This window comes from Vigna unguiculata, chromosome 3 (assembly GCF_004118075.2).
Source record: "Vigna unguiculata cultivar IT97K-499-35 chromosome 3, ASM411807v1, whole genome shotgun sequence".
Taxonomy (NCBI): Eukaryota; Viridiplantae; Streptophyta; class Magnoliopsida; order Fabales; family Fabaceae; genus Vigna; species Vigna unguiculata.
In genome coordinates this window covers 9,000,983-9,012,960 of record NC_040281.1, presented here as the reverse complement: position 1 = coordinate 9,012,960, position 11,978 = coordinate 9,000,983, and the positions used below count along the sequence as shown (strand labels likewise).

Below are 11,978 nucleotides of genomic sequence, written 5' to 3'. Positions count from 1 at the left end.
TTTTTTTTTATGAACGAACGGTGTCAGAGTGAGTGTGTGTTTTGTTGTTCCTGTCAAACAGGACTTTAACGAACAATAACACGCCAAAGATAAGAAAATATGCCTTTCTTTATCTTTTGTTAAGATTTCTCGATATTACTTATTTCTTATCTTTTGAATTTTTCTTTTGTTTGATTAGATTATATTTCTACCTAAAATTTTATGCGCTTTTTGTTTTGATTTTGCTAAAACTAAAACTAACTAAGATGAATAAACATGAAATGTTTTCCTGAGTTTTGCATGTGTGTATTGTTCCTGTCTCCCCGGTGTGTTAATTTTATGAACATTTTTCGGAGGTTCTGGTCTGGGATTTTCTATTTTATTTTAATTTTTTTATTATTACTATTTTGTTGCTAAAATGTAAATTGTGTGGTGTGTGTGTGTGGTTTTTGGTTTAGAAGAAGGAAAGAGAGAGGAAAAGAAATGAATTGGTTGTTACTCAACTTGGGATTGATTGGTTCTTTAAACTTGTTTTTTCGTTTTCAGCTGAGTCTCGGTTTCCTTGATTTTCAGTGATTTGGGATCTCTTGATGTTTCACGTTTATGCTTTTTGTGGGGTCCCTTTCTTTCCTCGGATAACGATGTATTAATTGGGCTTCTCTTTGGACCTCCTCTAAAGCCTTTTTCTTCATAATTTCTATATGTACCCCAAACTTTTAAAATTACAATAATATACCTATTTTAGAAATCTTTTGGAACATAAATTTCATAACAAAATTTCTAAAACATAACTTCTAGAATAATATTTTCAAAGTAGAATTTTTGAAACAATCTTTCCAAACGCATAAAATCCATTCTTGAATGAGCTTTCAAGAATAGAATTTTCAGAACAAGTTTTTCATAACATATATGATACCTTCAAGAACTAGTTTTTCAAAACAAGCTTTCCAAAACATGTGAACTACGTTCTGCAGTGAGTTTTTTCCCATCTCTCTTCTTCTTCCTCTTCAACAACGATGGCGTAACATAGGCAATAATGACAATGTCGGTACAGTAGACATGTCAAAGCATGTCAAAGTGAGTCAATCTGGTCACGAGCCGGGTTGAAAATAAATGAACTCAACCCGGCTCACTTTCTGGTGAGGCAGAAATTTTGTAACCCGGCTCAACCCACCACGGGTTGGTGGGTTAAGTGGGTTGGCTCACTAACCCACCTAAATTTTTTTTTTTTAACTATTCAAATATTTAAATAAATTTTAAGTAACCCATGAGATGACAATACATTCAAATATTTGTCATGCTATTCAACAAAATATAAATAAAAACACTATACATTTTTTTCATGCTAATTTAGAAAAAATTGTTTATAAGACGGTTACTTGAGTAATTTACTATAAAGATTATAGTTAAAGATTAAAGTATCAACATATATATAACTTTGATAATCAAATTAATTAAACATTCAAACTATTCAAATATAATTAAGCAACATTCTAGCATTTAAAAATATGAAATTGTGAACAAATATAATAGGAATAGTAAATAATTATTAAAAAAATTAAAAAAAAAATTGTAAAAAAATGTTGGTGGGTTAAGTGGGTCAACTCACCTTCAACCCGGCTCGAACCCGTTTAACCCGTGGGTTAAGTGAGCTGGGTTGAGTTCAACCCACTTTTGAAAAAGTTGAATTTTTTTCAACCCAACCCGGCTCAAACCCGTACCCAACCCGACTCGAACCCGTGATGAGCCGGGTTGACTCACGGGTTAAAACTCATTTTGACATCTCTACGGTACAGTAGTACAGTTAAAAATGATATTTTAATTTTTTACATTACTATAGGGTGTAGTTAGTAAAGTAGGGATGCAGGAAGAAAAACCTTAGTTAAATGAAATTTGTCTTTCTTCGTTACGATTTCTGTTTGCATCACCTCAAATTTTGATGATGATTACTTTGTCGTTTTCTCTTTAATAATAACTATGATACTATAATGTTGTTACTTACAGTTGGGTGACGGATTTGGTTTTTGACTATTAGAAAAAAATGTTGTTAGAGTTCAAAATGTTCGAACAAGTTATGCAAATATAGGTCATTTATTTTTGCACTCCCGTTTTTTCTTCCTGCACCCTTTAACTTTTAAAATCTTGTTTTTTCCCTTATGAAAAGTTATTAAAATAAAGAAGAATTAGAATAGTACTCTTCTTCCTTCCAGCAATGCCTTTAGAGTGATCACTTCGAAAATTTGAAGTAGAAACATTCCTGGATTAGTCAATCTAATATGTTTTACCGGATTTGGGAGTTTATTTTTGACTGGACAATCCAATAAGTTCTTGTGAATTTTGTATTACGTAATCTAAAATGTATTTCCAAATATGGTACTGCAATCCGAATTGTTCAATAGGATACTCGATTTTGATTACCGGATTGGTCAATCTGAAATACAGTACCGAATCTGAAAATGCATTCTAGATTATGTAATCCTGAAATCACAAATTCTTACTGGATTGTCCAATCCAAAATGGACTCCAAGATCCGATAATGTATATTAGATTAGCCATTTCAAGAGTGCATGGGATGTATCAAATCACTTAAAGTAATAAAGCCACAACATCGATGTCATTCTAATCGTGCATAGTAGTGGTGGTATATGTTTTGATCACCATAATCTTTGTCAATTAGCTATTCCTTCTTTACATGCAACCATCGCCATGAACTCTTCACTGCCATAAAAATCTTCGATGTTTTTTTTAGGAAGAAGAAAGAGAATAAGGTCGAGGCGACAACTGATCTGTGGGTCCTCCACCCTGAGACTCTTTTGGCTTCTATTGTTGGTCCTCATACGTTTTTGACTAGGAGGGGGCAAGGATGTTGGCGACCTCTTTGTCGGCCTTGAACGTCTCCTATGACAACTTGAAAGAAGCAATGGATGAGGCGTTGATGCATGCCTAATGCTCGTGGAAGTAAACTATAAAAGGGAGGTTGGTAGGGATGATGGCATTAGATGTTGGATGTTGAGTTGATTTGTATGAAGGCAAATGATGGTGTCGTGGAAGTTGGGGAGGCCAAAATGTAATGCACATGAGTGGTATTTTTCGTTAACAATGTTTAAATAATTAATATATGTGAATAGTGCATTACACATGTCAGCTCCTTTTTTTTATTTTTTAGTAATTTTTATTTTAAAACAAATTGTCCACGTGACAAGCCAACATGTTGCCACATGTCGATGTTAGTCTCACATGTCACTTTTTGGTTATGTTATTTCGTTTTGTTCATTTCAATCTATATATTTGTTATTTTTGTTCAATTTAGTCTATGTATTCATTATTTTTGTTTAATTTAGTCATAATTTAGGTTAAAACGAAACAATTTTGTCAATTTTAAATCGAGACCAAATTTAACTTTTTATAAATATTATACTAATATTTTTTCTAAAATTGACATTTTTATTAATTATTTTTTAAATTTAATTATAAATTATTAGATTTAGTTATAAATTGAATATAATTGTTAGATTCAATTGTTAAATAGAACATAATTATTTAAAATATTATTATACTATAATTATTAAATATTTTCTTTTAAGAATTCAGAATAAAATTATATTATGAAGTACTAATACTTTTACAATTGACATTTAAAAATATTTCAAATAGTGAAAATATTTTAGAAAAGTATAATAATGTATACAACATTTTAGATTTTAATATCTAAAACACAATAAAAATATTAAATATTTTATATTTAAATGTTAATTTCATAATTGTTAATATATTTTTCTAAAATATTTAATAATTATATTCTAATAATATGGGTTGGCTCGTAGGCTTGCCAAAAACACGTAGCACGAGTCAAGACATTGAGCCCGCAGCCTGTGCAGACTGACCCGCGGCCTACATAAAAAAACAAAAAATTTGCACTTGTGTATATTAGCTATTTTCTTTCTGAACTTCTACATGAATGTTTCAAATTCTTGTATGATTGGAAACGACAAGTATTATGTATTTTTGAATGTGTTAAAATTTGAATAATACAATGTATATGTCAAAGTTCGAATATGAATATGATGAAAATGTTGAATTATCAATTTATCATCTAACTTTCCAAAGTCTTTGTTTAATTTTATGAACTTGTTAAAGTTTCCCAACTTGTTGAACATTGAAAGCTTTATCATAATTTTTTTTTTAAAAAAGAGAGGCCGACTCGCGGGCCCGCACTTATGTGGGCCGAGCTAACAATTATATTCAATTTACAATTAAATTTAATAATATATAATTTAATTTCAAAAGTAATTAATATAAATGTCAATTTTAATAAAAATATTAATATAATATTTTGTAAAAAATAAAATTTGGTTTTTATTTGGAAGGGACAAAATTGCTACATTTTAATCAAAATTGGGATTAAATTGAACAAAAATAACAAATATATGGACTGAATTAAAAAAAAAAATACAAGAACTAAATTGAACAAAAAAAATAATACAATCATAAACTAATACGTGACATTGACATTGACACGTGACACATGGTGAATTGACATGTGATCAATTAAAAAAAATTGAAAAAATAAAAAAAAATTAAAGAATTAAAAAAAAAACACCCGGAGTTAACATGTGACATGCACTGTTCACTAACGTTAACTATTTAAATGACTAAATTGACAAAAAATGACAAAAAAATATAACCTAATTGAACACAAAATCAAAATCAAAATCAAAATGAACAAAAATAACAAAAATAGAGACTAAAAGAGTATTTTAAATATTTTTCTTTAGTAAATTCGTCTACAAGGTACTTATCAAAGGTGATTCATAACTTTTGTCTTGCATAATTTGAAAAGTCAATTGAACCATTTTGAATAGGATAATTTGTTAGACATTTTGTGGTCTCCTGATCTAGAAATGGATTTGTGATTTCTAAAATAAGTTATTCTAAATATATTTTAACAGTTATAGGTCGACTAATTTGGAAGCGTGTTGTATGTGTTATGGATTATATAATGTGGAAGTTTTTTTTACACTTGTAGATTATTTGTTATGAAATGTAATTGTTTTCTTTTAAATGTAATAAAATTGTGTGGTAAAATTGCAATGGATGATCAATTTTGGAGTAAATTATGAGACGAAGTTGACATATTGACTAGTGTGTAAGAAGTTGATGACATTATAAAATTTGGTTCAACAACATAAAAATTAGTTGATAAGGATTACATTAAATGTTAGGTAAATATTTTGTTATATTTACTCAAAATGCAACAAATGACTTATATTTTGGAGTAAATATAGTTATACATTTAGGAAATACATTAAATATGTATTTTGTTTGAAGGTTAATTTGTTCGCCAAAAATACTTTTAATTATGCATTTAGTGGAAGCTACTCACTACAAATATTAGTTGATAGTATTTAGAATAAAACAAAAAGGCCAAGGCTTTGACAAGATAGCAACTATTTAGTTCTTTTTAGTTTTGCTTTTTCCTCGTATGAACCTATACAACAAATTGACTAGACACCACTTTTTCGGTGGCGGTGACCTTTGACACATAATGCTTTCTTGGCTTAAAACGATTTTGTAGTATCTTAAAAGTGACTTCTTTTATGAGGTCCACTACTTTTTCCAACATTTATAAGCAGTGGTAACATACTGATTCAGCTTATCTCTCAAGTGCAATGTCAATTTGTTGAGGATGTCGGTTCCCTTCATTATTTTCTGGTCTCTTATCGTCTTAGTCTAAATATATTCGTGATTTCCTTTAGTAAGCTCAAATGGTTAGCTCCAAACAACCCCTCTGGTAATTGTTGGTCTTTAGCTATCTACCTACTCATGCATTCTTTCAACCACAATCAAGATAATCTTACACTAATTGCCATTCATTTTGTTAGTTAATTCTCTTATTGTAACATCTGTTTATATAAAGTTTGGTCACCATTTTATTCCATCAATGCAATCAGAATGATAATTCCCTCAAATTCATTCTCTAAATCAAATTATTTGACATGACCTCCCGTTCAAGCCTAGAGTTTTTATCATGACCATTGACCCAACTGTATTTGATTGCTTACTGTTTTTCAGCTTTCAAAATAGTTTCAATAGCTCTTTATGGGAATCAAGGGTACATCATTTTTCAGTCGAGACGACGAGACTGCAAATCAGCAGCAAGACATTGTTTTCTGAATGAAGAGAGAAAAAGAAAAAAGAAAATATTTAACAAAAAGGAAGAAGGAAAAATAAAAGCGCGCTATCACAAGGATAGTACAATACTGAACCGGTCACTCAATTATTTTGAAGGAAATTTGGCGTGATTTACAGTGCAAGACCTCCTCCAGGTTGACCACTTCTTATGCTGCTTTCGCTTGCTGACAAGAAACCAAGAGAAATATTGTGTCAATTACATTTTAACACTTTCAAAGACATTCTTTGTTCTCAGTTGAAATTATTAGGAAATCGCAAAAATTGTATAGGTTTTGCTGTATTGAACAAACTTCTACTCATGGTTTTGTAGTTTCTAATAAAGTGTAATCAATGAGTGAGTGAAAAGGAAGAATGTAATATGGACTCACTAAGAATTTTCAAATTGATAATGAAATTACGGGTCTACCCACATTCTCATCCCTAAAGTGAACCTAACTTGAAGACTTATAAGGCGTCTATGAAGAAAGTGGTTAACCTTGCATATGAAGAATAACTTTCCAAGTTTCAACCAATTTAATGAGGTACAAAAAAATTGAAAAGGGACTCACTCGTTTCTCTTCCTCAATCCTGGCTTTGATGAGAGAGTAGAGAGCCACTCCAGCAATTGCAATGGCTGTTCCTATACCAGTTTGGGTGCTAATCTTGTTACCTGTGTACAGCAATTAGCCATACAGAAATGTTTAGACTCCCAGGAAGCTGAGTTTTTCTTCAATAGCAAGGAACAAACAAAAACTCGTGAAGGTTAAACTTTAACAAGGAAGATAACGATATTTACCGAAGACTATAATTGAGAATCCAATCACAAATACACGTTTCAGTACGTTCCCAACTGCATGAGTGAGAGGAGCCACTCTCTCCAGAGTGTTGGTAGCCACCTGATGACCAAAAATGTAGATAAGATAGTTGAGTATTGAAATAACTATTCTACAGATTATTCCTCCATCGCCTTTTACATCTCTTCTAAGATCATTAGGCATAAATAAATAAATGTAATAATTCAAGATATTGTGTTTCACCAAAAGAATTTACTAGCAGAATAAGCCAAAATGAATTAATTGAAGCAACATTTTAGTACAGAAAATGCTCATAAGGCTCTATGGAGTTTAAAATAAAAATTATTAAATGAAAAATCGTTCTGTTAAAAAATCCTAGTATTCAATGTAACGTTTTTCATAGTTTTTTCGTTAATATCTCAATTTCAAGGTAATGTTTCACCCAAAATTTAGACTAATGCATCGAAAAAGAAGGATTTACCTGGTTGTAGAGATGGTAAAACATCCCAACCCAGAAGAGATCTGAGACGAACTTGACCAAACCTACTTTAGCAATAGCATCATTGAAGCCGTGCTTCAACAGTGCAGGGCCTTCCACCTGAGATATCAAATAATGATTAATCTGGATACTATGCAAAATAGAAAACATGCAACGTATTACATAAATACTACAATAAAAATTGAGTTCTCAAGTGAATTAAAACAGGTTTCACTCACAATTACTGCAGGCGGTATGCAGACAATTAGAGCAATGATGGAAATGTAGGCATAGACATTGGTACTATCCATATCAGTCTGCACAAGAGTTATTTAACAATAATATGAAAGAACAATAGTTAGTAAAATAGGAGCACATGTAACTGATATAAGTAATTTGGACGTGTATATCTACTTAGTAAACAAATAATTAACATGGATAGCATAGGAGATAACCATGGCTTTCTTTGAATAGATGCTCCGGTAGGTGAAGGAAATGTTTGAAATCATAGCACTTATGAAGCCAACCCAGTTGAAAGAGAGCTCGGTCAAAGATGCCATGGACACACCTGCACAGTACATGACATAAAAAATTATGTTAAACAGTTCTCCGTTCACTAAATATTTATCTGCATATGTTCAAATAATACTTGTATTTTTGTATCATCTGTTCATAATCTTTTAGGTTTAAAATCTAAGTTTAGAGTTAACAAAGAAAATAATAGTCCATGTGTGACTGAGGTTAATTTTCAGAGAATAACTTCAAAGCTCTCTTAAGAAGTTAAAAAAGAAAACCATTCCCTAAAATAACTGAATGTTTACCTTTTGACCGTTCAGAAAATGTCCATGCATTAACGAAAGAAGAGTGCTACTCATTTCAACATAATCTCATATTTAAAATGGATAATGAGATAAGATCCACATATTTAACAGGAACCCTATGGATTATATCCTATTGGAAAGAGTGTGTATTAGAGAGACGAAGGGTAGAAAATTTGTTGTGAAAATTTTTCCTATTGAAATAGCTGGTTAGTGGAAACTGTGAATCTTATCTCAGTTTAAGGAAGAAAAGAGGTTTTACCAATAACAACGGGAGCCAGAGACAGCCACAAAGTGATGGGAATGGATTGGCCAAGGATGAACTGTGAAGCAGCAGCATTGAAGAATGGTTCAAGAGCTGAAACAAAAGTTTATCAATGTTGTTATTAGAAAGTAGACACAGTTAAACAATTTCAAGCACCTCTTGTTTGATGTATAAGATAAACTTTTATCACCTTTAATGGTATGAGTGAAAGAAACAGCAACTGCAGCAAATGAGACATTGCTGGTGACGTGGCCTAATGCATGGCACACAGCCACCGGAATGAGCAACTTCAGCAGGTTGGAGTCTATAGGCTACAGAAACAACAGCCTTATTAGTATTCAGTACAGTACTATTTATATACAGCAATAGTATTCTATGTAAAATATTCATCATGAAACTAAAATTAATGTCACAAGATGTAATTAGAATCAATGAACATTTTGTAATACGTTGATAAATAGACTAACAGGGTCAATCCAGAAAATAACGTGGAATAGCACTTAGGAGTTAGATTTTTTTTTTTGTTTATGTATTCTGGGCGGCGCGATATTGAACTTGACTTACAGCACGCTTAGGAAGGCCCACGGTCCAGCTCAACAAACAGTACACCACACCCACGAATAAATGGATGACGGATACGAAGCTGCATAAAAGCATAGCTAATCAAAATAAAAATGCTGATGGTGGACAAAAGAAAAGATGAAATTAAAAACTGATGTGGAACAAAAGAAAATCTGGAAGAATTTCTATTTATAATAACCTTTGACTTTTTTCTGTTTATGATACACTGATACATAATAAATGCAGGATAAAAGTTTAATCATAAAATTCAAAACGTGGCTCACGTTTAAATTAGTAAATTATTAATGAAGGGTATAACTTAAACAGACAGATTAAAGATTTATTTCCTTGTCAAAAGTTAACATACAAGATTATTGAGATTTAATAATTTTTTTTAAAAATCATACAAACAAATCTGATTAATAGAGTATATAAACTCATTACTGAATTGGACAAATTCAAAAGCAAAACCAAGTCCATGAGAGTGAGTTATCGTCAATTTATTCTTTAAAAAATGAAAAAAAAATGATTTAGTGTCTGACTATATAAAACATATACAAATTGGTCACTAAATACTATATCTTTATAACAAAATATTACTAATTTAATGTTAAACCAGGCCTTAAAATTACAATTTAATGACAAAATATTCCACAAAACTATTTAACTATTGCATTTTTGGGGCATTCAAAAAGTAAATAAGAATTGTTTTTTCCATAATTTAAGAAGAAAATTGACAAGGTCTCCATATTGGTTATTTGCTCAATTAAAATATATTAACTCTTAGTCTAATACAATGTTTTGCTCTATTCTTGATATAGATTTAAAATCAGAGAGAATCTGTATACATCATTCAGCGCAGTCCGTTCTAACTCATTTCGTAGACACTAACAGAGTGTCATTTTATTACAAAATATAATAATCAAGAAATACGAAATCAATTATCACGATATTCCTTAAGTTGACCTTAACTCAATAATAATCGACTTTAACAAAGGCAAGACAATGTTTGCGCATATTATTTCACTGATCAACGAGCCGACACCAGACAAAGTGCAAGACAGAGAGTTTCTGAACACTTACTACGGGTAGGGGAAATAGTTGTAGATCTTCTTGTTGAGGATGTTGAAAATCACGTTCAAGAAGTACCTAAATCAGGAAAACGAAGGCGACGTAAGCGGAAGCCACTCAAGATTCAAAGATTGATGGCATGTAACAAGAACAGAGTCACGTGACGTACCACGTGAAGAAGAAAAACCCGGTGACAAGAGCGGGGTACTTGCCAAAGAATCCCGCGGGAGCAACCTTTTCCCTGTAATGAAAAAAATTGAACGGCATTAGTTAGGAGAGTGACGTGGCCGAGTTGGCCGGGTCAGAACGGATGAAACGGACCTCACCCGGCGGAATCACCACCCTCGGCGGGCGAGGAGGCGGCGGCAAGGCAAGGCCGGAGGAGGACGGTCTCCTTTTTCAGAGCCGGCGAGCAGAGCTCCGGACGCAGCTGCCTCCCCCAAATCAGATTCCCGCCGTCGGCGAGGGACCCCACGGTCTTCACTGTGACGAAGGAGGCACCGCCAACGGCCTCCCGCGGCGGCTTGCGGAGGTGAGCGAGGGAGGAGAAGACTCCGGCGCGTGACAGCACTCGCGACTCCATCTGAACCAGAACGAGGAAGAGGGAATGGCGAGAAAGAAAGAAGAAGAGAGTGTGTGTATTCGATATTGTTGTGGTGAGAGTACCTGTGGCTCTCGTTAACCGTCTGGTTTTGTTAACGAAGGGCTATGATCAGGTGCTTCGCGGCGTCAATGCATGCGATGCGCTTGATTGTGTGATGAGCGTTAGTGGGTGGAGTGATGGAAAGGAGGGTGGGAGATGGTGAGGAAGCAGGGTGGTTTGGTGGGGTGAGGGATAGGGGAGTGGATAAGTGGGACCCCCTTATCTGTTAGGAAGAGATTTTTGTATAGGGTGTAAGGGATGATTGGTGGTGAAAGAGGGAGAGTGTGTGTGATTGTTTTTCTTGATATCAAGGTCAGGCCTTATCACATTCTCTTTCTTCTTCGCCTTGTGTAAAGCTGTGACGGAGGTTATTCAATTGCCATTGGTTGTTACTGTAATTCACGTCACGGAATCCCTCATTCTCTCTCCAAAACTTTAAATCAAAAATAAATGAATACAAAAGGCCAGAATCTCATGATTTTCCCTTTTCTTCTGTGATGCAAGCCTTTTTAATATATATAAATGTTATTAAAAGTTTTATGATGAGCAATTGTTGTGAGCATAACTTGATTGAAATGACATGCCTGTTTGTGTGTGAGAGAGATATGGCATTAGATTTTGACGGTTTGGAAATCAAAGTTGGTGTTAAATCATGTGAAGATATAGCCACAAGTGAAGAACGCATTCTAAAAATGAAATACTGTGTATTGATTTTTTAGAGAAAATTGAAATTAATTTTTATTTAAATTTTGAAATTAATTTAATTTTTCAATTTCATTAATGAGTATATTTAGTTTTTGAAATGTATTGGCAATAAAATGTTGTTAAAGTTGTCTAAAGACATTTCACCATGGTCATTATATATATGTTAATTAAAGTTTTTTTTTTGAATAAATTAAATTAAAAAAATAAAAACTTTAATTATGTTAGAGAATGTGCAGAATATATGTTTAACATTCAATTTGTTCATATATTTTCTCCATGTAAAATATACACCATCTTCTTCCACCAACAAAACCTCTCTCCACTAGATTAATCTCCCTATTCATTGTACATAGGATTGATCAACACAACAATAACACTCGTCATCTCCATATAACAGAACCCATAACCTCCACGCTCTATCATCTCCGAAAGAGGATTCCATCACCACTGCACCTCTCATATTACACACCACCATCTCCATATATTTCTTCAT

The 11,978-nt window shown here is 32.7% G+C and overlaps 1 protein-coding gene across 1 annotated transcript; it reads right to left on the bottom strand.

Moving 5' to 3' along the window:
* Nucleotides 1-5,999: 5,999 nt before the first annotated feature.
* Nucleotides 6,000-10,823, bottom strand: LOC114179799 (triose phosphate/phosphate translocator, chloroplastic). Its single transcript, XM_028066258.1, has 12 exons — nucleotides 10,464-10,823; nucleotides 10,307-10,378; nucleotides 10,150-10,215; nucleotides 9,070-9,148; nucleotides 8,696-8,816; nucleotides 8,503-8,598; nucleotides 7,878-7,990; nucleotides 7,662-7,739; nucleotides 7,426-7,542; nucleotides 6,947-7,046; nucleotides 6,720-6,820; nucleotides 6,000-6,335 (listed from the first exon to the last, which is right to left on the bottom strand). Exons 1-12 carry the CDS (start codon nucleotides 10,718-10,720, stop codon nucleotides 6,318-6,320), a joined length of 1,218 nt encoding a protein of 405 aa, XP_027922059.1. The 5' UTR covers nucleotides 10,721-10,823; the 3' UTR covers nucleotides 6,000-6,317.
* Between the last annotated feature and the right edge of the window lie 1,155 nt (nucleotides 10,824-11,978).